The sequence below is a fragment of the Apis cerana genome, linkage group LG3, assembly GCF_029169275.1.
Source record: "Apis cerana isolate GH-2021 linkage group LG3, AcerK_1.0, whole genome shotgun sequence".
Classification (NCBI taxonomy): Eukaryota; Metazoa; Arthropoda; class Insecta; order Hymenoptera; family Apidae; genus Apis; species Apis cerana.
This window is the reverse complement of record NC_083854.1, coordinates 5,335,365-5,360,941: the sequence shown is the minus strand read 5'-3', so window position 1 is coordinate 5,360,941 and position 25,577 is coordinate 5,335,365. Positions and strand designations below refer to the sequence as shown.

Genomic DNA, 25,577 nt, shown 5'->3' with positions numbered 1-25,577 from the left:
AAGGAAAATTATTAGAGATAGAATATGAAAATATTCAACGGTATCATTCGAAACAAATTTGTTTCCATCCGAAATTCGAATTGCTCCATCGTTTATTCGAAATTACGGAGATTTCTCGCGATTTTACCTTAAAAATCTTTAAGGAAAATTATTAGAGATAGAATATGAAAATATTCAACGGTATCATTCGAAATCTTGGTCCGAAATAAATTTGTTTCCATTCGAAATTCGAATTGCTCCATCCTTTATTCGAAACCACGGATCTTTTTTGGAGATAATAATTTCTCGCGATTTTACCTTAAAAATCTTTAAGGAAAATTATTAGAGATAGAATATGAAAATATTCAACGGTTGAATAGGTTTGCATCTCGATTTGAATATATTGGCATAACTCGACGAGGAGATAATCTCGATCCGAATGAAACGTTAAGAAAGTAATCGGGCGACAGACACCAACGGTTTATTACGATTAATTAGCACGGTAAACTCGTTTGATTTCGCGTCGAGGCGGGTGCGATAGGACATGCGCGCAACGTGTAATCGCGGACTTGTCCCGGGTGGAATAGTCGCGGACGGTTGCACGTGTCGAAGAAAGGTGTCGTAAGGCGAAACGCGCGAATCGTGCGGCGAGGAGAACAAAGAAGTGGCTGGATGGGTTGCGGAGATGCCAGAAAGCTTTCTCGGAAGTTCGTAAATTTTTTATTACCGCGTCCGAGGCGAAAGAAGTGGTTCCATTTTCGTGATGGTCGGATAAAGAGCGTAACAATTTGAAAAATTTAAAATTAAAAAAGAAAATTGAATGTCTGTTCATGAATGGCGATGATATTGTGTAATAGTTTATATAATGGAAGAGGAGATGTTATAGAGATGTCCCACCATCTTTTATTGCTTATTACTTTTCATTCGTAAAATAATGATAGAAATCGAGTTTATGTAATAGTTTACCGATTTCACCCGTCGCACCTGTGTCCTTTCTTCAACAGCCTCGCTTTGAATTCGGTACGCGAATACGCGGATATTCACCACGGATTTCCAATTTCACCCTCTCCCCAAAATTCAAGCGATTCTACCGGATCGTCCGGAATACGATTGGAAAGAAATTCCTCTCCGAAGAAACGTCGAAATTTCGTATTATCGCTCAATTAAAAACCTAAAAGCCACGAATATGCATCCTGAAACTAAATTCTTCCTTTTCTTTCCACCATCCCCCAACCCCTTTCCTAATACACCCACGCAAGACGAGGCTAATCTGCGAATGACGACAACGAAGCGTAAACAATCGATCAACCCTCTTCCCCCTCGACTACCGTTCTCCCTCAAGAGGTTCGCAGGAACGACTCGCCGTCCCCGACGAGGGCCCGGCCTTCGTGCGCTCCTCCCCTCCCCTTCCTCTCCTCCTCCTCCTCCACCAACGCCGGGGAACCCAGACAGTACGCCGATATTCACCCAACGTTACGACGTTGTCTGTTTCAGAGGAAATGCACAAATTTATAGCGGAACAGCTGAACACGTCGCGCGTGCCGCTCTGCATAAATCCGCAGTCCGCGGCGTTCAAGAGCTTCGCAAGGTAAGCCCGTAGGTGGCGGATCATTCGTAGATTGATTGATTTAAAAAAAAAAGAAAGAAAACGATCGATATATGTGATTCGCAAGAAATGAGAGAGATACGTTACTGGTTAGGATAAAAAAGAAAAAAGGAAGGGAAGGGAAGGGGTTCTTCTTCTCATCACCGGTTTTAGGGAAAATACGTCGGGGGGGAGGGGGATAGTAATACAGGGTTCCTCGAGAATCGAAGAGCCTCCTCCTCTCGTTGAATTTTCCTTTGCGATGACCGCAACCTTCCTGATCCTTTTCTCCTGTGAAAAAAAAAAAGAAAAGACCACATTTCGAATCTCGTGCGGAAGGGATATTAAGTAAATAAGGGGGAGGGAGAGGGTGGGAGGCGCGTGTGTATAGAGAGAGAGTGAGAGAGTGAGAGAAAGAGAGAGATTCGAAGAGAGGCACACAGTGTATTTTCCTTTTTCCAAGTCGATCTGGTCTAAGAGGAGAGGAACTGGATTGAGAATGGGGGGAAAAAGGAGGGGGAGAAGAGAGAAAAGATGGACAAAAGAGAGGGGAGAAAAGGCAGAGAAACGGGCATAAGGGCGTAACGTAGAACGGAAATTAAAAACGAGGTGGAGGACGAGGGAGAAAAGAGAAAGCTGATGGTAAAGGGGGAGAGAGAAAGAGAGAGTGTGTCTGTGTGTGGAAACGAAAAGATCGAAAGGAACAAGGAGAGAACGATCTTTTGTCCAAGAACCACCCTCCTCGCCGATGTCCTTTTGCTCTCTGCGTTCCGGCCCTTCGAAAACTTCGTGGTCGATTCTTCTGCGGAGAAACGATTAAGAATTTAACCATTCCCTTGTTGTTGTTGTTGTTGTCGTTGTTGTGATATGCAATATATATCGTATATTTTCGCTCGTGAATTTATATATAACGATTAGTATTATCAATAGTATCGAGAATTATGATAATATAACGATCGAAGGAATGTGATTCCTTGCTACGTGTAACATTGCCAGGATTTTTAATATTCGTTCGTAATTGTTTATACGTTTTATATTGCAAAAATATCGTTGAATGGAGCGCCTTTTGTCCCTCGATTCCTACGAAAAGAAAAAAAAAAACAAAATTGAAAAATAGAAAAGAAGAAAAAGCCCTTACTATTATTGTGACAGACGCTGTGTGCAAACTCTTGGTATATAAAAGATGTGGAGAAGAGAAAGAGAGAGAGAGAGAGTGTGTGTGTGTGAGAGAGAGAGAGAGGGAGGGAGGGAGAGAATTAAAATTGAGATCTTGAGACGTGGAAAAAAAAAAGAAAAAATGGATCATTAAGGTCAAAAGTAAAAGGGTCAGAAAGAAAGGAAAGCTTGTTCGAAGAGGAAAGCGCTTAGAAATTTCTAAATTAATCTCCCTTAAATCCCTCAAGAAAACTAATAAAGAAAAATGATAATGATAACAATTAATGATGATAATAATGAAGAGGAAAAAAATAATAGGAAAAAAAAAAATTCATTCTTTCTTTTCATATGTGATCTTGAAAATGTGTAACATTATTTCTCGTGTTGCTTACTGCCGTCAAGTTAGAGCAAGCCGATCGCCGACCCAGCGCCCTACGCCGCGTATACGTACACGTTACTACCACTACCAGTACCGAATCAGCTATCTACCACTGTCAGCTACTATCGACTACTACCGCTATCGTCTACCACTACTACTACTACCGCTACTACCACTACTACTACCACTACTACTACCAATCGTGTTACGTCTCCTCCTGAACGAACCGAACGAACAGAGAGTCAGCTCTAGCCGGCGTGACCTCGCTCGCTGAGGTACTTGAACAAACCATTTTACCAAGCATATCTTTTTTGCATTTTTTTTCCCCCTCCCCCTTTCTTTGTTACTCATTCTCAGTCAAATTTTTCCCGTGTATCTCGTTTCGATTTGTATCATATATTTTTCCATTGTTTTTCTTTTTCTCTCTCTCTTCTTCTCGCATCTCCACTTTCTCTCTTCTTTCTCTCCTTTCACCCTCGTTTCACCCCCTTTGATTCAACATGTTTATTAGTATCAATATGACAAACCATTTTTCTTACTACTGGTACTGTGGTTTTTAATTTCAATCTCTCGTCTTGCTTCTTACGTGCGTATCTTTTTTGTTTTTTCTTCTTTTTCTTTTTCTTTTTTTCTTTTTTTTCTTTTAATAGAGACTTCTGTATGATTGATACTTTGTATATATAAATATATACATACATACATATATATATATATATACTGTGAATGAGTAGAACAACTTGATATATTTATATATATATTTATATATATTTATGATGGGTCCTCGTGAGACACACGTTGCCGGATGCACACGCCACCGACCAGCTCGCTCGACCGACTTCCGATCCAAGCCTGACACGATTCGAGAAGCCTTCCCGGCTACTTGGAATCGTAAATCTCCTATAATTGAGTTTGCTCTCTCTCTATTGGCCTGCTCCTCGAAGGTCTGCCAATTTTATCGATCGATTCGTCCCCAATTTCAAACGCGTTTAATCCTCGTCGCGTGATGTTACACGACGACGACGAGAGAAAATTAAATTAACGGGAGAAAAATTGCACGTCGAGAGAAATTCTGGAGAGAGGAAGAGAGAGAAAAGAAAGAAGAGGAAAGGGGAAAAGAAAAGGATGCCCTCTTTCCTTGAAAAGAAATGGGGATTCTTCCCTCGCGCGTGTACAGTTTTCTCGATCGCCTAAATGGAGCAGGGCGAGTCTCTCGATGAAACTGGAATTCCTATTTTCTTCTTATTCAAATTTATCAAAGTTTTTGTTTCGATGTTAGATAAATGAGAATGGCTCGATTGTGTGGCAACTAACATTTCTTTCTTTAGCGATGATAACTTTCAATAAGAAAAAAAGGAAAAATAGAAATTCCAAACAACAAAATTTCGTCAACGATACGCGAAAAAGTATATCGACGAGATATCGTTGAAATATTTGCAAATCTAAATGAAAGGCGCGAATATAGCCTCTCTAATTGGGATTCACTTTTCATCGAGTTTTGCTAATTAACAGCAGCTCGACCGATTAAAGAGATCTTTAACGAATTAACGAACGACACGCGTGGAAAAAAAGTGGATATAAAATCCTGGATCGAAGATCAGATTAAAGATAACACGTATGTAAAGTCCGTTTCACGAGTTGGGGGATCTTCGAGGAGCTCGAAGGAACAAGTTGCGTGGAATAATCGCATCTTACCTCGCGTTTGATACACACAACTGACTAAGCAAGAACTAGGGTTGATCGTTTGAAAAATTTGTCTCCATTTTTTTGTTTCTTTTTTTTGTGTATCATCGAGGTGGACTGGTCGCTGGTGTGTTACTTTTTTTTTTTTTTTTCTTCTTACGTTTTGATCGTGAGTCGCTGTGAAAGTGGTACTTGTAAATAACGCTGAGAGAGAACGGTTAAAAAGAGCGCTTTGTTGGACACGAGGAGTGTAAGAAAGGCCTGATCAACCATGCAGCATTCAGTTGAGAGAAACGGGCCTGAGAGAGGAGAAAAGAAATATGATTAAAAAAAAAATAATAAAAACGATTGGACGGATCGCGATTCTTATCGAGAATCGGACGAAGGGGGGGAAAAAAACGATACTCTCTTTCGTAGAAGCACCTGGATAGGATCCTTTCGAAACTAATCTCCATCCTGAGAGAATGATTTCCTAGAAAAGATCCAAATATAATCTAAAAATGCTTCCAAAAGAAAAAAAAAAATACGATTTCCATGGAAATCCAAACGCTTCATTTTCCACTTGATGATGCTTGGATATACCCTTTCTGATCCATCTGAAAATTAATCCATATTCAAACGAATATTTTCCATCTAACATTACCATTCCTGATATTCCATCTGAGAGTTTAATCCTTGAACGATTCCATCCCTGAATATATCCTTCGAATCGATAATTCTATATTCAATAAGTGATTTTCGACTGGAAGTCCTGGCGTGATCTGGCTGTTGGCACAATGACCGTAATCTTCGAATTGACACAACTATTAATTTTTTACATATATATATGTATATATATATGTATATTTTTTTTTATCGTATAAAAGCGTATTACGAGCATCGAAGACAAAAAGGAAAGGAAAGATGAAACTTTATCCGCAATGTTCCCAGAGAAAATATTTTTGTTTTTTACATGTGTTCCTTTTTTTTTCCATTTTTGACTTTTGTACGCTGTTTTTATAATTCTTCTTTTTTTTTTCTTTCTTTCTTTTTTTATCCATTCTCTTTTGCAAAGATTGTACGGTACAATGGTAGACGGAGGCTGAAAAGAGAATTTTTTCGCCGATCTATCGACGGTATAACCACGCAGACTGTGCGCGTGATTTTTCAAGGACCAATGACCCGCGAAGTTATTACTGTCATTTCGCCAAATCCGGGACGCGACATGGGTTTTTCGGTTTGGAAATTTTCTTTACCGCCGGGTTTGCTTTGCCAAGAGGTGATACGCGATTAATTAACAAAGGAAACTTCGCTACTCTTTTCTTTCAACTTTTATTCGCGATCGTACTGGATCATACTGGAATAACTCTCTGAATTCTCGATCTCGTCCCCCTCTTGTGATAGGAAAAAAGTATTCTAGCTTCGTTTTCGATTCGTATCTTGAGATATCCTCGTCTCTAACATACGAAGAATTCCATTGGCATGGATGAAAATTATTTTCGATTCGTGTATCCATAAACCAAACTCCCCGATTCCGTATTTTTCGCCAATGAAATATCGAAGATCTCTTTTAGAAAAAAAAGGAACAAATATTTAAGAGGCATAAAAACGAAGTTTCCGCTTCTCGTGTCGCGTGTTCACCGCGAAACAGCGAGCGGAATTTCGCGAGAAACGGGCGGGCGTGCAAAAGTGAGCGGGGCTAACGACACAGCGCGGCGTCGCTTTTATCCGCTTTGGACGAGGCAGGCGGAGAAAAGAAGCGACGGGGTCACTTTTTTCTTTTTTTTTTAAACTCCAGAAATAATTTCGACGCGGTCTAGAAAGGTAGACGAACGAAGGAGAAAGGGGTTGGCGGGAGAGAGAGGAGGGTGAAATCGAGAAAAATATATATTTCTTTCTTCTTTGAAGATTCTTCCGGAGATAATAATGTTGGGAAAACGTTGAATTTCGTTCTCGAGAAGTAACTGACACGAAGGATTTCAGAAGCCAATTAATTCAAACACTTTAACGTTTCAACCTTCACTCGAAACTATTTGAAACTATTTGAATAAAATATTCTTGAATGTGCACTAACTAGCGAGCGATTGTCAGAGGATGCGATCAAATATATCGAGATTCTTTTCGAACGCGTTGAACCGAGACACGAATTTCGAATTTCTCGAAACTTGTGATATTTTCGACCCGACATTTTGGATCTCCAATGAGTTTTTTAGTTTTCCAATTTTTCTTTCCTCGAGCTTGGCAAAGCAAAGCCAAAAGGCTGTTAACGGAGGCGGAGATTGGAGGCGGAGGAGAACTCGCGAGTATCGAGTTGTAGGACGGCTTGAAGGGTGACTAAAAAAAATATGGTGGCGGAGACGTGAAGGGGAGACGTTGCAAGAAACAGACGAGACAAATAGGGAAAGAGAGCTATAAAAAGAGAAATAATAACAACTTAAAATATATATATATATATATGATCGAACTACAAAAAGCATTAAAAAAAAAAATAGAAAATATTTATATAAAATCGTGATTAATGGCCGGCTGTCACACATGCTGACAGCTGCATGGAAATCAGATGAAGCGTTTTTTGTTCTTTTGTTCAGCTCCAGACTTAGTCGATCTCCCTTTCATCCCGTTGTCTTCCCGGCAACGTAGAATTTGAAGAGTCGAGTCTTCGCGAATTGTACACGTGACGACCAAGTATTTCGAATCGCCTCGCCGAATCCTTGTCAATCGTTCGAACCAAACGTTGCGAAAACTCGAAACTCTACGGTCGCGAAGATAATCTTCTTGGGATTATTTAAAAAGGATCGAATTTTCTACACTTAAACTACACTTAACACTGAAGGAGGAAATTCACTGAAACGTAATAGAAACCGATGGTTCACGTTCGATCACTCGAGTCAAACTGCGCAACCAGTCGACCGTTTGGAGAACACCTGCGTGTTGATACTTTTTCTTTTGTTTACGTTCTTCGCTTTTACGTTCTCAAGTTATCGCGTATCGCAGACATTTCGGGATACAATTTCGCGTGTGTTGATACTTTTTCTTTTGTTTTCTCTTTGCTTTTACGTTCTCAAGTTATTGCGTATCATAATTTGGAATACAATTTGGCGTTTGGCATGATATATATATACAAGCACGTTATTTGAAACAGGAAATTCTTTTAAGAGGATTGCCATTGACGAGAAGACTTTAATTCTTTCCAATCTTCAGTTTAAATTCTCGAAATAATCCCAAGTTAAAAGTTATTCATTTTTTTTATGTAATCGCAAAGATCGACAATGATTCGACGAATCGTCCGTAAATACTTACGCACATTGTGGCTACTTCCGTTGATTCTCGCGTTTGAAACGATCTGAAACGCGATCGAGCACGAGAGATCGATCCACGCGACTCTTCGAATCGATCGTCACGAGAACGCAGAGCGTTTCCTCGGTCGAGAGAAGTATAAAAGAAAACGACGTGATCTGCTGGTATCTTGGAGGCAAATAGTTGCTTAGAAGCGCTTCTGTTCCGTTCATTCGTCGTTTGTTGTTAACAGTATGTAAATTAAAAAAAAAAAAGAAGGAACGATATTAGTCGAGACGCATTATATATATAATTTAGTAGAATATGCAGTTTGATATCGAGACACACGGTAGAGAGAGCGAAATAATTATAGCCTATCAACCCCTAGTAGTTTAGTTTTTTTTTTCTTTTCCATAATAAAAACCAAGGCTTTGTTCTTTCCTTTCAAAATCGATTTTTGGGTAAAGTTCTGTTTTTATGGGATCAGGATAAATTATTAGGTCCAAGAATTCGGTGCCTTTGTAATTAATATTTATTTTAAACGTGTAAGATCCTCTGAGAAAGAAAGATGGCGAACTTTATTCGTTGTTTTTCTTTTATTTTTTTTCAACTTAAAAATGTTCTCCTACAAGATTTCTTTCTTCAGATTTCTATTCTTTTCTCTCGCAAATTATTTTATCAGATTTAAACCAGAGTTATAAATATATTTTTAATAAGAAAGGGGCACCTAATCGAGTTCTAAGATCTTATATACTTCGTTTCTACTTTTTTTTTCTTCTCTTCTTTGGACTTATTTTCCTTCTTTTTTCCATTTATTTTTACTTTATTTTACATCACACGGTCTGTCGTTAATCCGATTTGAGTTGAGTTCAATACGATCCTCTCACCGTTTGTATTTCAACACTTTCGAGACGCACTGCTGCCACTCGTCGACGATGCTGCCCCATCCCCCTTTTTTTTTTTGGAATCACCATACCATATCATCCCTTAGCCCGATTGTTTAGATTCGACGAAACTCGAAGTGCCGGGTGAACGTATGCTTTCGACGATTGCCCACGTAAATAAACCTTTACGATAGCGAGGAGCACTTTGCACTTTCGTCGTGTACAGTTCTTAGTGTTCAAATCTCCGCGCGAAGGGTATCGTCGAGCCAACTCATCGATAGATCGCACCGATCCATCTTTCGTATAAATGAAAATTCCAACGAAAAGAAACAACGATAAATAATAATAAACATCCAACGCCGTAACAACCTGTAATTTCATAATACCTGTCTTGTTGAAAAGTTGCAGAAAAGAAAAAAAGAATCGTCTCGTTGATCTTGGCTCGAAGATACTCTCCAAGACTGTGGGGCTTAGTAAAGCTGCTAAAAATACGAAGAGGACGAAGAACAGACAGAAAGAGAGAGAGAGAGCTACGTAGTAAACGAATACGTAGAAAAATTTCCAAGATTTTACCAAGTCCCCAGTCCTTGTGTGTGTTTTTCTTTTTTTTTCTTCTTTTTTCTTTTTTTTTTTTTTTTTTCTTGAAAGCACGGAAGCGGAGATTTGAAAAGTAGTTACACCTCTGTTCTTTCTCACTTGAGAGAATTATTACACCCCCGAATTATTAAAAAAAAAAAGAGCGAGCGATGAAAAGAGAAAAACCAAAAAAAAGCAATTAAAAAAAAAAGACTCCTTTTCTCTTAAAATAGCAAGCACTAATGATCTATTCGTACGACTTGCAGCTCCACAGTGGCTCATCCTTCGGAACTGCCACCCTCTCCTCACCAGTGGGAATAAAATTCTTCTCCGAAATCGCGAATGGATGATGAACGTGTGGACGAGTTTATTCTCTTCACGCGAAGAGAGACGTTGAACGAAGAAGAAGAGAATTTTTTCGACAGCCTGAAGAAAAAGAAAAAGAAGAAGGAAGAGTTAAGAAGAAAAGTTGTACAGGGAGGATAAAATATACATGGACAAAGTGAAAAGACACGTGAAGGAATGAAAAGAGAGTATATATACAGGCTGTGGAGGAAGGAAATATATGGAAGAAGCGAGATCGGAGAAAGGGATCGGATATTAAAAGAAAATAGGAGAGAGAAGAAGAGGAGGAGGAGGAGGAGGAAAAAGAAGAAGTAGAAGAAGAAGAAGAGCCAAGAGAGACAATAGACTGCCGAGCATATTTGAAGCCTCAATTTTCGACTAGCTATGATATGTATATACATAGACACGTGTATGTATATAGATATCTATAAATATATATTATATACATATACGGGGGAGCCTAGGGGAGAAGAAGAAACAAAGGCACACGAAGAGCAGAGCGAACGATTGAAGGGAAAAGGAAAAAAAAAAAGGCGATCAGTTTCGAGGGATTTGTTGAATGGAATTTGTGGAGGGAAGGAAGAAGGGAAGCGAGAAGAGAGAGAGAAGAAAAGAAAAAAGAAAAAAAGAGGAGGACGTGCGCGTAGTTTGTAAGAGAGGGTCGAAAAGACAGGCCAGTCTTTTATTTTTTCTTTTCTTTTTCTTTTTTTCTTTTTTTTATATATATAGATTTTTACATTACGCTTCTCATCATTAATGTACCACACGTGTACACAGAATGCTCAAAAACGGAGGAGAGGAAAGAAAAAAGAAAAGAGAAGAAAAGAGAGACGTTGCGGCGCGCGTGTTCGTAACGATCGATCGAAGCACGGAAGAGAGAAGAAGAGCGGTATCGATCGGTATATTTATAATATATATATACCTATATAGTTCCCTCATCTCGGCGAATCTGGAAACTGGAGGCGAAAAAGAAGCGTTTCGAGAGTACCTCGCGAGAGTACTCCGGTTTACCTTGTACCTGCTGAAGCGGAACAACGAGAAAAAGGAAGAGAGAGAGGAAGACAGAGAGTATCTATCGTGGATCTCGAGAGTTGATCGTGATCGATGAGGAGAGAGAAACGTGTACGTGTGATCGATCCAAGGACCCCTTTGTTCCTATGGAACAAATATACATAACGAACACGCGGTCACGAAGCCGCCGCCTTTAGGAGAACGGAATTATTAATCTGTTCGTAATTGTGATTAGCGTGCATCTTCGATCGCGCCAAGATCTCGTCGGAAGAAGAGAGAAAGGAACTGCATAAAAAAGAAAAGTGGACACGGAAGACAGAGAACGAAAGGGAGAGAGAGAGAGAGGACAGCCGCGGTTTTGGGAGCTCGGTGATGCGAAGAATCCCGAATGAGGATGAATCTTGGAAGGAGGAAAAAAGAATAATGTATATTTCCTCCGCTTTGTAAAAAGGGGAAAAAAAGGGAATCGTCCTTCGTTTCGAGCGGATAATATTTTTAAGAACTCTTAACACAGATGGTTCTTCACCGTGCGTTTAGGACCAGAGAATATTTTTAAGGATATCAATTCGATTCGACGTGCTCGGATAAAAGGAAGAAAAGTCTGAGAAGTGGTGATATACGATACGATAAATCGTTTCGATTCCAACCAATGGTTCATTGATCACACGGGGGTCCAACGATTCTGAAAAATCTTTACTTATCTATATTAAAAAGAAAAAAAAAAAGAAAGAAAGAAACCCGACTGATCCACCTGGCTGATCCACGTTCACGATTCCTTGGACAAGAGACGAAGCGAAAGAAAAAAAAGAAAATGTCTTATCAAAACAAGACGTATCGCGACGTGGCAAGAGCCAACTTCCTGTTTCCTGTTCGTGCGGTGGACACACAGAAACTGGCTCCAGCTGGCTTCCGTATCGCGTCACATGCGAACATTTAGTTTATTTAATAAAAAACGAGCTACGAACAATTTCTCTACACGATACGGAAAAGAAAGAATTGTACGATAAAGATTTTTCCAATAAAAATGGGAATTAATTCTCCAATTGGGAGAATTCTCGTCCTTCAGATCATCATCCCTGAAAATCATCGGCGATCATCCTGTCAAAGATAGCTCCCCTCCCTTTAAAGAGGAAGGGCGGAGGGGGATGACGACATTGTTTCTCCGCAACAAGCATCCTCCATGCGAGAAGATACCTAGGAATCGTGTTGATTCTTAGATCACGACAGTGGATCACGCGATTTATTTCCAATAATAATAATAATAATAATATTAATAGTAATAATAATAATAATAATATTAATATTAATAATAATAATAGTAATAATTATAGTAATAATAATAATAGTAATAATAATATTATTAATAATAATAGTAATAGTAATAGTAATAATTAATGCACTGCCGACGAATCGTGGCGAATACACATACACACAGACACAACACAGATATACAGCACACGCATACATACATACATACACATATACACACGTACGTGAGTGTCGTGAACTTCTTGAGGAGAACTTTTTGAGGATTATCGCATCGAGATGAAGATGAAAAGAAGAGAAAGAAGATTGGGATTGTGTTCGAATCGTCCAGAGAGGATCGTCTTTTTTTTTTTTTTTTTGGTGTAGATAAAAAAAAAGAAAATAATAAATGATTTAATTTAATTTTTGTAAGCGCTTCCGTACCAGATCTCGCTTTGGTTTTTCATTTCTCTTTAGACTTGAATAATAATAACAAGGCTCGAAACCACGGCCTCTCGAATTAGAATGCCCATATTCTATTTTCGGAATTGCGTTTGAACCGCTTAGTTACACAGTTTCTTTTCTTCGCTAAATGTAAACCCATTGTCAACGTATCGATCGAGATTGTGATTGCCTTTAAAAAAAAGTGAGAGAGAAGTTTTAATCTTCCTAATAAGAAAATTAAGGCGAAACGATCGTCGTCGATCACCGTCGAGATGTGTTTACAGATATAATAATAATAATAATATTAATAATATTAATATTAATAATAATAGTAATATTAATAATAATAATAATAATATTAATAATAGTCGATAATTCTTTGTCACTTCTTGAATTCAAACGCACTCGAAGGCCAGACGACGAGCACACCGGTATATCTATAATTACGTTTCTGAGTGTGATTTTTATTTAAGGAACTTAGATAGCCAGTAGATATCCACGAGAATTACCGTTACGGATCTTTTTTAGGTAGCGATTTAGCGTTAGTAGCGAAGGAAAACTCGTTTTCATTATTCCGTGTTGGGCGACAGAGACAAAGCAACGCATGTGTTCTCTTTTTTACGCAGACTCGTGATCATTTCTACTCTTAATAACCCTTGGATCCGCGTGGATCGAGCAAAATGAAGTAAAGAAGAAAAAAAAGAAAAAAAAAGAAAAAAAAAAAGAAAAATCAAAGTCAAAATAGCGATTATCGTTTTTTTTTTTTTTTTTTTTTATATATATATATATATAAAGTATTCTTGGCGAATGTACCGAGGCGAATAAAGGGCGATAATAAACGAAGGAAAGAAGAGATTATAACGATCGATTTTTAAAGGAAGAGAATTTAAGAGAGAGAGAAAAAAAAAAAAGAATGGATTTTGATACACACGAAGAGAAGAAGGAGCTTCTTCTCTGCCGAAAGACGACACCGATGAAACAGATAATTATTCTCGAATAAATCGTTCCAATTACATTCGAACAAGCTGTTTGCAAGTGTATTTTCGATCGTCATCTTCGCAGAGAAGATACTTCGCTCTTAATTCGATCGAGATTATAAACGATAATTTCTAAATCTTCGCGATTGCGATTTGTCAGGCGTGTGCTAAATGTTCCATTAGTTAGAAGAAAAAAAAAAAGTTGCATCGTGATTCTTCCTTTCTTCGATTCCATTGTCTTTTTTTTTTTTTTTTTTTTGTACAATTTAAAAAACAGTGCCGGTCTTACCCGTTTCGGCTAGCTGAAGCGTTTCTCCTCGTCATTTGTAAATACGTCATCGCGTTCACCGTGTACATACATAAATATAATACGCAAAATAGCTCATGAATCGAATCAACTAGCACCGAAGCAAACGCAAACAGCGTCGAATAAAATAATAATAATAATAATAATGATTAATCGAAATTTTCGTCGTGTCTAATCACAGGCGATCGATAAGCTGCGTAAAATAATTTTCGTCGATCGAACGAAAGTGAAATTATTGTGTACATCGATCCACCACGAAACACAAAACGCTGTCGCCTTAATTAGAAACAATGAAAATTGAACAGAGCCCTCGTACCACGGATACTTGGACGGATAAGAATGTTTCCTCTTCGACTTTTCCGCCTGTATTCTATAATTTTATGCTTCGTCGAGACTGATAATTATAACCTATTAATTGGATGAAACGAGTTAATTAATCGCTATTTTGTTTTTTTTTTTTTTTTGAATCGTGTCAAAAACAATCCTCTCTCCGATTTTCTTATTTTTCCAAAAGAGAAAAATATTTATATCGTCGTTAGTGTTTCTTCAATAAAATTAATGGATAATAAAATGTACATTATTACATAATATTATGTATATTTACAATATTTGCGTATATTGTAAATATCATATCTTTAATTATATTGCTGAAAAACTATTCTGTGGAATGAAAAATATCGCGAATCTTGTGAACGAGGATTGTTTTTATCACGAACACTTAAATTTCTTCTATAATAAATGTCGTATAATTACCGTCAAGATTAAATTATTCTATTTTTATATATTTCCGAATATTAAAATCGATCCAATGAATAATTCTTCTAGAACAATTTTTAATTTCATTATTGTAGAAGAATTCTCACAACAGCTTTTTGAACACATTTCGTCAAAGATTCGATTGATCGATTTCCAATGAATCGTGTCTGTAGGTCTCGTCGAACAATAAAATTGGGGATGCAAGTGCGAGAGAAAAGAGGGGAGAAAAACGAAAAAAAAAGAAAGAAAAGAAAGAGAAAGAATTTATTTACCATAATCCTTTCTGTTTCTAAGAGAAAACGTCAAACGATTTCGTCCAAGTTTCGCAACGGTCCGATTTAATTAATCAAGCCTAGGGGGACGAAAGGGGAGAGATGAAAAATCTCGAGGAGAGAAACGAAGGGGGGAAATGTACGAGTGGGCAAATGTGTATGCGTGTGGTAGAAACGAGTGAAAAAAAAAATCGGAATGAGTGCGATCGAGCGAAAATTAATGTTTCCTATTAAACAGAGAGAACAAAAAAAAAAGAAAAAGAAAAAATACAGATACACATTGTAGAAATGTTTACTTAACAAGATTTGTAAATAATTGTAGCTCACTGTAGCTGGTCAGTTGGGCATTTAACGATATAATAATAACACACCTCGGAAAATAAAAGAAGAACGAGGCGACAATGAAGTAGCAAACGAAGAGGGAGAAAAAAAAAAGAAGAGGAAGGAGAAGAATATAAAGAAAAATTCAAAAAATTGAGAACACGCGACAGAGAGGAGATATGGATACCAAGAACATTCTCTTCGTGTTGTTGCACACGCGTATATGTACACACGTAGGCGTACACACACGTATATACGTAAGAACGAACATTTCTTTTTTTTTTTGGAAAATTCATCACACTTGAAACGTGTGCGTTTTGTTGGTTCTCGTGTAAATTGGGAACCCGTGAAATATATATATATAAAAAAAAAAAAAGGAATAATAACTGGAGGCTAGGTGATAATGCATAAGTCGTAAGGTACCTATGTTATTAGATAATGACTAATTAAGCGACAAAAATGAAAATCCACGTATACTCCTCACTAGCGAATATGCCTTCATTATGGAAAGTGGCTGGCGCGTGATGCACCAATAAAATTGCTACGGATTTAAAAGAACAAAAAAAAGAAAGAAGAGAAAAAAACAAGGAAAAGAAGACGTTTGCAAACGGTGGTTCTCTTGTCTCCGATTTGGCACGTCGACTTTTTTTTTTTTATTATTATTATTATTATTCATCTCCTCCACCTTTACTCATTTTTTTTCTCTTCGTCTGTTTTTTTTTTTTTTTTTAATATTTTCAGTTCTACCTCTAAGCACTGACCTCCGCAACGTTTCTTTCACAGGTTTTTATGCGCACTGTTTCTTTCACGTTTCCTTCGACACAGCAATCACCGCACCGAGTTCAGTTCAGCTTTGCTTTTTAATCACCTTTCGTTTCTATTCGGGAGAGACAGAGCCAGTCAATAATACCGATAATTCCATTTCGAGGATGTTGTACCAAATACTGCCAAGAATCCTGTCTGTTATCTAATCCCGCGATGACAGTGAGCCACACGTAGTAGGGAAATTTAGAACGAACTTAATATAGGGATTAGATCGTACTTAAGACACCTTTTGTATAGTTCCTCAAACTTCTAAAAGACTTAGTCAGGTTACTCAAGATGATTATGAAGAGGGAATCGTCTCCTAAAAAGAAAAAATACAAGAATTTGATATAATTTGAGATGAAACTTGTAAAGTTTAAATCATACCCAATGATTTACACACATAAGTCGTTATACTTATTTAAATAGTACGCTTCAGAGGGCGCTCTTCTCTAAAATCCTAAAAAGAAAAAAAAGAAATAGAAATACATAGGTAAAGGAGCACAGTAGAACCGATAAAAATTATATTTACTTAAATACAATCGACTGGCGTGTCTCTCCGTGATCCTTCCGATTGATCCACAATCGCACACGCATCAGATTTCGGTGGCCAAGCGACGAGGCAAGAGGAGACGCAGGTTTCTCGTCCTTTCTCACGAACAAAATTTCGGGCAAAGATCGTCTTTTGCCCCCAGATGCGAGTATTACATGCATAAAGCCAAGCACTTTTCGACTTTCGCGTGTACATACGTTGGGATACAATTTTTTTTCCCTTTTTTTTGACGAAGAAAGGAACTTTTTGACGGAAGAGAAGCGGGAAGTAATTCTATCGCCATCTTCGTATCGTCGTAGCGTCGTAGCTCGGAGGATGAAAACGTGACGACCTGTCGTTAGTAACTAAGAGGCCTTAATATATTGCGTTTACGATATAAACACACGTATAAACACACACACATTCTCATACACACATAAGTCGATTTAACTTAAAATATAAACACGAGATTAGAATAGTCGGGAACACAAAGGAACACATTGGAAATATTAAATTGCGATAGTACAGGGCACGATTTACGAAAACGAAATAATTCAAATAATTTAGAGAAACTCTGGAGAACCCTGCGACTGCGAGCATGTAGGTTTATAAAAATAAAGTAAAGGATAATATTTGAATTTTCACGTAGAAACGTTTTAAAATGGTAGGCACGGCGGTAAACGTTTTTCCTCGTTACGGAATAAACTCGTGTGTTAAAAAAGAAGAAATAGATACCTTAATAAAAATGTACAGCTCGAACGCACTCGAATTCATGCTCGCTTGATCCCATCGATGTATCCAGCACAGTATTTCCATCCAAGTATGAACAATATTCCAAGTTTTAGAACGAGTTTTACCTTGCGCAATTTAAGGATGGAGAAAAGAAAAAGAAAGAGGCGTGGGCAGTCGTGGGGGTCCTAGAAAACGATTTTAAACGCGGCGGATCGCCTCGTTTCGTTCTGCGTTGGAATAATGCGTTAAAACAGGTCGAGGAAGAAGAAATCGTTACGTAGATGCAAATGTTGCGGATCGTTTATGACAGACAGTAAAACACAAATGGCGTAATTGTTTCGTGGTTGTACGTGATCTCTTGGTGACTTTCCACGTTTAACGACGAGGGGAGAAAAAGAACAGATATGGAGCGAAGTCTTCGATTTGTGAGATAGAAGAAGGGGAGCAATTTTTGTCGTTCTATCGAATTTTTTTTTTTTTTTCATTAATCGATGAAACGAGACGTTCGTAGCGATTGTTCTTTCCATCGTACGTGATTCGTCTGCACGTTTTGAAAAAAGAATAGGTATTAAAGACTGCGATAAACTTTGTTCCATTTTTAAAGGAACGATATTTAAATACTTAAAAAATTACATTTAAGGAATTCGAAAGTTTCGATTTCACTTAAGAGAATTATTTTGAAGAAGAAAGGATTTTCATCTCGAAATGAATTTCGTCCCATTTTCGAAATATTCTACGAAAAAGGAATTATATGGTTCAAGAAACTCGAAGATTAAGGAAGATAAAAAAAAAAAAAAAGAAAAAGGGAAACGCAAGAATGGAACGAGGCGAACCCATTTTGTAGAGAAGAGAAACCAGTTTTCCAGACGTACGTCTGTTCGTATGCAGAATAGAAGGTAAAAATCATTCGCACGTGCCACATTTACAGCGTATCTCATTCTAAAGAGGATTCTACCGATCGTAGTTCTTCCCTGGAGTTACAGTTTTCGCATCAGCACTGCCAATATACCATTGTTAAATTAAAGAAATCGCCATCGACCCCATCGCTTTGTTCGCGTTGTTCAATTCGTTGGTCTCGTTCTAGATTTTAAGACGTTGGAGGAATTTTTTTTTAGATAGTTAGAATTTTTTCCATTTCCCTTTATTAGAATTTACCAGATGAAGCAAGCAAATCTTTTCTCATAAATGTATTTTATTTCGATTTAATTATATATTAAAGATTTGAAAAAAGAAAATAATCTAGCTGTTTTAAAGGAAGTTACATTAATTCTTCGTGCTTCTTATCAGAACGTTTTCTTGTATTCGTTGAAAAATATTTCATTCATTTATGAACGCAAAATTTATCGATACGAGTGTAATTAATATCATATGAGCGAATGCAAAAAAGAGAATAGAAAAATTCATGTATCGGCAGTAAATATTTACAGGTAAACGATAAACTACTTTCTTAGTGATATAAGGTATTTAGGTGTTCAAAATAACGAGAACAAATGTTTTATAGATTGATTAGCTCGAATAAATAATTCGAAAAATTCGTCCAACGTCTCCGATAGTCTTGAATTCCGTAGCAAGAATGGCAGGGCAGAGAAAAATACAATTTTCGAAATGAAAAATAGTTCGTCACGTGCGTGTAATATCTGTAAAAAAGAAAAAAAAAAAAGAAAATGGCGACCGTCGAGAGGAGTGACTCGACGGCGAGCACACTGTTAGCACTCGTAAGCGTGTAAATATTAGCGTGTAACCTCGAGAATTCGCGTACCTTGAAAGTAGCCCGAAGCCTTTTCACATTTAGCGATTAAAACGAAACGAAAGAGAAGAAGAAGAAGAAAATTTCGATGTTCCCTCGATAAGAAAGGGTGTACATCGAAGAAAGAGGAAAAAGATAAAAAAGAGATAGGAGGAAAAAAAAATAGGCAGGCACAAACAGTAAAAGACCTCAAAAAAACCGTGTTGTTGTACATAGTAGTGTAGAGTTCGATCTAAGATTTAAAGAAAAAAAAAAAATGTTAAGGTTCTAAGGTTTTAATCGTGTATGTACTTAAGAGGAAGAAGAAGAAGAAAAAAAGATTATTCGAAGACGAGCATTTTTTCGATGGGCGGACACGTATTTTTTAGAATTAGTAACCGTGCGAATGTTGAGACGAATTGTGCAAGTTCAATCCATGTGTGCGCGTTTTCCAATCTAAAATCTAGTTTCTTTCCCTCAGATCCCTTTTTCTCTTTTCTTTTTTCTTTTTTTTTTTTATTTCTCCAATCTTTCCCTCGCTATAATCTTCCATTGTCGAGCTAGACTGTAAGGTAAACAGTGAAAAAAAAATCGCTACACTTTCGAAAAACTCTTGACACACCCGTTATATCGAGAGCTCGCCCGTCACGATTTTCCTTTTGTCGTGAAAAAAACGTTCATTTTTCGAGGCGGACGCGGCTCGTTTTTACTCTCTTTTCTCTCTATACACGTACGTATATATATGTATAAATATATATATATATATACTTAATTAATAAAGGACAAAAAAAAATGAAAAAAATAGCTGGTACTTTAGGAACTAGGGCTCAACGATCCGGCACTTCTCGATTTAGAAAGACGATTTAGCCTCTTCGAACGCATCGCGCGAGGATATATTTTTTTGTAACTAACGAAAAATATCTCGACGGCATGGTTTTACTCGCAGAACTCGCTGTTGAACAAACTTCTCTCTAGTATCTTTCTCGCGTTCGTTCATCGAATACGATCGTACTAGATTCCGATATATAAATATTATTACATTTTTCCTCGTGGAAAAGAAAAGAAAAAAAAAAAAAATAAAACAAAATGTCTTTCGCTCTCGAAACAAAAACGCCTCTCGAATTTTTCTTCGATGTTCACACCGGGACGATCTATGTTTCTAGATGATATATATACAAAGTGAAGTGTGCTAATGATAAAATTCAATGAGAGAGAGAGTGTGAGAGAGTGAGAGTGAAAGTGAGAGTGAGAGAGAGAGAGAGAGAGAATAAAAAACGAAAAAGTGCGAGTGCTCGATCGTTGATCGATTTATGATCGTCTATTTAATGTTCTGCGTGTCCCTTGTTCTTGGTGTCTTGTACTTGTAAATATATAACTCGGCCGATTGGAGTCCTCGACGTTCTCGGCGATGAAACATCGATGAGACACGATAAAAGAAGAAAGAGAAAATTCCTCTGTGATAGCTTTAAAAATAGAACGATACGTTTCGAAAAATTCACTTTCGAAAATTAAATTTATTACTCGAATTTATTATTCGTGGAAAACTCTTAGATTAATAATTTTTCACAAGTAGTCGATCATCGAAATTTATTACCGTCGAAAAGATACATACGCCAGGACTCCTCGAGGGCGGTTCCCATGTGGAGTGACCACGGAAATGAACCGCGTGGAGAACCGGCCTTGACAGGCGAATCTTGACCTCTTCGTGGATTCGTGCGTTTAATTAACCCTCAATTAAGGCCGTCACGGCTTCTGTAAATATATATTAAGGGTGAAACTTTGTCGGCGATACGTGTACGTAAAGCGATAAGCTGTGTGAACTCTTTTAGAAACTTTATGGAAACTTTCGTGTGTACAGGATGTTTCATTTATTTGCCACCACGTGTCGAGTGTTTCGTTATTATTAACGCGGCAAGAGCACGAGTCGTTTCGAAAGAGAAATTATTTATACTTGCGAGACACGAGATTCTCTCTTGCATTAAGTCGTTAATAAGAGGAAATCTTTAATTGGGGGAAGGGGGACCGGTGAAAATGAATGGAACGATTTGCGCATGCACGAATGCATTCTACGATATGTATATGTAAGAAATTCTTTCGTGTCGATGCTATTACACACGTAGGATCGTTTCTATTAGCGGGTATATATGTATACTTTTTTTTTTTTTTTAGAGGCGAATGGACGGTCGTTCGATTGACGAACAGCGATCATCCATTCGCGCTCCAACCACTCTAAATTCACGGCCAAAATAATGTTTAGGGATGCTCGTATGCCTTCTACACATACACCTGAACACACACATACACTTGTAAGATTTATACACTCTCTGGGGTGTCGATCGAATGGGCGCAACCCCTTCACCGTGAAGAAAAGAGATAAATAAAGAAAGATATAAGAAAAATTCATACACCTGTATAAAATTGGATATCCAGGAAAAGATGTTTGAAAAATTTCCGATCGTATCTATTCTCTCATTTTTCTAAAAGTTGATAAAAAAGTAATAATAATAATTAAGGTTTCTTATCTTCTCAAAAGAATTAAATTAATTGATTATAAAATTTACAGATTTGTCGAAGAATTACCTGTATGGAGTTTCGATCAATCGATCCCACATCCCGTGCACACATTAATTGTACGTTTTCTCTTCCTCTTCCTAGCAACTTCCTCGAACCTCTCATCGATCATAGTGGAAATCGTTCGAGAGCTCGGTGCAGAGATCACCAGGAGATCGTCGATCGTATCCTCGATTCTGTATCTATTGAAAGTGTCCGCCGTGTGATAAAGGCGGGCTATCTGTAATATATTATTATTATTATTATCTCGCAACGATAGGAGGCAAGAGTTGATATTTGTAGGTTAAAACAGAAAAAAGAAAAAAAAATAGGGGAACGAAGTAGAAAAGGCTGATCTCCGCCGTGTAATTTTTGTATTTTCGGGTAAGCGAGGCCGGCCGAGGATTTAATAATATATGGTAATTGTAAAACAGTACAACTTGCATCGCGTTTATTAATACGATTAGTAATAGCGATTACGAATAACACTTGTAACATAAGAGGAGAGAAATATGGTTCGCCGGCGATTTCCTGATGAACTCTCTGATTCTCAAAAGGAGAGATTTAAGAGAGATATTTTTGAAAAAAACTTTTCTCGGAAGATATTTTGCACGAAATTTCGAATACGGGTGGAAGAGAAGAAATTTTTCACGATAAGAATTCTCTGATTAAATAGAGAAGGAGTAAAATTTTAAAGAATCGACACGAGTCGTTTCCTCGATCGAGAATTTCCACGTGAATCGTCGATGATAAAAGTTCGAGGTTGCTTTCTTCGAAAATATATTCTTAGAAAACACGTGATAAGACTCAAGACCATCATGATGGTGATGTACTCAGATGTAAATAGAAACTGTAAGTAATTTAAACAAAAAAAAAAAAACACAACCATTAAGTAATATTACGTGTCTACGATGCCTATATCTGTTTAATCTACGTAACGAGATGGAAGCAATTAATTATTGCTGATCACTATTAAACTAATAACTAAACAGCAATTTATTCTATCTGTGTGTGTCGGTTTCGATTGGACATAGATTTTGTATCACCCTTTTTCTCCGTGTATGATGTGTAGCCAGAAGGTCGATTTCGAAGAGAACGGAATAATTTTTTTTTGTATGTAGCTAAATTAAATAAAGATTAATAAATAGACTTATGAATATACGAACGAAATAAAAATTTTATCTATAATTATAATTTACTTACGTTAGTAAAATAAATTTTGTTTATTCATATATCCTTGAAAATGAAAATAAAATTTTACGATACATAAAATTTGAAATTTTCGTAATCGTCGTAAGATGATCGATACCAGACCATTGGCTGTCAAAACGTGGAAAATCTAATTCCGTTCCCGTCGAAATCAACCTTTTCAATTGTAGATTCAATCGTGTCTTTCACAATTAAGTAGTGTTTGTAAATCGATTTGCGATAGACAGAGTCGCGTTTATTCGAAATTAGCTCGTAATTTAAAACGTACTGTAAGGAGCCGACCATAACGGTATAATGTCGATACTGTCGCATCGATACTGTCGCGTCGATTCTTTACAAGGGAAAAGAGGAAATCGCGCAGGCTATTCGATGTACGCTTTCGATCTTGATCGCAGTCGATATATTTCGATTTATGCACGTCGTAGATATGTCTACGCACCAGGTGCTTGAAGACCAGTTTTGAAAAATTTCAGACACAAAATTGCAAAATTCAAAGGAGTATTTTTTGAAAAAAGGCACTTAAGGCAAAATTCTCTTGATCAAAATATCAAAATAGCCAACCAGAATGAAACTTTTTATTCGTTTAAAGTAAATTCTTGCATTTTTATTGAGTGTAAAAAATTGAATAACGATTATTTTTTGGAATATACGAACAAATTTTGTCTTAATACATCGATTAATTGATTAAAATTTAACAAATTTTCGAATGTGCATAATTTTTATAACTTCTTTGTTTGAAATTGCTTTTAAAGCAATTTATTGAATAAAAGATATTCTAATTATATATAATTATTCGTAATTATAGATGTAAAACATTTAATTTATATGATTTATAGAAAATTTTTGATGTGTAATGCAATTGATAATATTCAGCAGAATATTATAAATATATAATTTATCTTTAAAATACGACATTTAAAATATGGTTTATCATAAAATACGGCATCAATCTAACAATTATACTTATTATAATTATAATTAGAAAAAATAATTAATAATAGTTCAACATTAATTATCGTATAAATATATAAATACATACAATATATAAATCTCTATAAAGCCTTTTTTCAAAAAGCTTCTCAATCACTTTTATATTTTCTTAAAATTTTTAATCTTGTTATTAAATGTTGCTTTATCAACGAATTTTCACTCAAAAATACAAAATCTAGTTAAATTAAAAAATTTTAATCTGATATTCGAAAATATTTCTAAAATTACCTTTCTAGAGAAAAACAATCACGAAATTGGTCTTGAGCCCTTATTTCTGTTAACTAGCTGTAAAAACTTGATAAATTATGGCCATGTCGAGAATCTTTGACGAAGAATCGAATGCGAATTGAAGGATTTATCTTTCCATTCTTCTTCTCCGTTTGGATTCTTCGTAGAAAAGAACGATCGATTGATACTTTTCGGTATATGCACATTTATCGTTGTAGAAAGTGAAACTTCACAGAAAAAAAAATAAAAATCGTAGTCGATTCCAGCCTTTCTAATTCCAAATGCGTCGTACTCGATAATTTTCGACTAAACAATCAAATATAAGTGGAAAACTGCGAATCAAAAAAAGAAAAAAAAATAAATCAGCACGAAAATCACACGGGTGAACAAATGTAAAGAACACGTGCATGAATATACGCAACACATACGTACACACAAAGATATTCAGAAAAAAAATTAAGATTAATAAGCGAGACGATTAAACTTTCCAGATGAAATTTCTCGATTGCTCGATAATTTGCATTCACACGTCGTATAATTTCTCACGAAAACATAAGAACGATTGTGTAAATTAAGTTTGTAAGGTTATCTTCGACTGGTAGCATAAGAAATGATCGAATGCTGCGAGAAATCGAATTCGTTTCTCTTTCGAGAAATCACCATCGTCGATCGATTATCGATTAGCTGATTCGATTTTAATTTTACTTCAGATGATTAATCTAATTCTTATAAAGAGAAAATAAAAAAGATAAAAATATAAAAAATTATTAAAGATATTTTGATTTCTCGTTGCATACGATTAAAAAAAAGGATTCTAGTTTGTACGCATAATAAAATAGCAACAGCAACAACCGTTTTGTATAGTGCAAGCACCATTTTTGAATACGAAAGTTTAATCGAAATCATTTCGAAAATTCGACGTTAGCTTTCGGATGATCAACAAAGCGAATGACGAATTCTAAGAACGAAATAAAGAAAATAAAAAAACAAGAAAAAAACTTAGAAAAAAGGAAAAAAATACCAGAGCATTGAAGACTGGCAATCAAAACTAACGTAGGCAGATTTATTCTGGTGTCTAGCACGATCATAGCAGCGACCTTGTCAGCATGCAACTGACTCGAATACAAGAATTATTTTCGATACGTATCGTCTAGGAACAAACGATTCGTTTGTTTTATCTAAATTATTTATTCTTGAATATAATTTGTTAAAAAGAAAAGAAGAAAAAAATTGAAGGATATTGTTAAAATGTTATGATTATAAATTTGATGAAGAAAGAATTTAATGAAATTTTGTATGATAATATATAAAATAATTTTGTTGAAACATAGAATTGATTTGGTATGCAGCGATGATAGTGCTAAACAAGAACAGATCGGCGAAGGGAACTAAATGCAATTTTATGCAACTCTCCTTCAAAGAAAAAAATAAAAAAATAAAAAGAAATAGATCGTACAGTTTTGCGAGTAAAATGCGCGTCTAATGTAACGCTAGTGAGTAGATAGGTAGGTACCTGCATTTCATGAAATTTAACATGCTTGAATAGCTCCTCAATAAATCGTTATACATGTTTTGATAAATCGTTGTTATTTCTTCTTTTATTTAACCTTTGAAAGAAACTAATCACATTTATGA

The 25,577-nt window shown here is 36.4% G+C and overlaps 1 protein-coding gene and 1 pseudogene across 1 annotated transcript in view; one reads left to right on the top strand and one right to left on the bottom strand.

Annotated features, from left to right (window-relative positions):
- Positions 1-25,522, top strand: part of LOC107997257 (serine/threonine-protein kinase NLK2) — a 180,519-nt gene extending 154,997 nt beyond the window's left edge. The window contains 3 exon segments of the mRNA XM_062072421.1: positions 1,474-1,567; positions 21,529-21,599; positions 21,602-25,522. Coding sequence (XP_061928405.1) covers positions 1,474-1,567; positions 21,529-21,599; positions 21,602-21,762 — 326 coding nt within the window. The 3' untranslated portion in view covers positions 21,763-25,522.
- Positions 13,750-21,602, bottom strand: LOC107997283 (uncharacterized; annotated as a pseudogene).
- Positions 25,523-25,577: the final 55 nt, after the last annotated feature.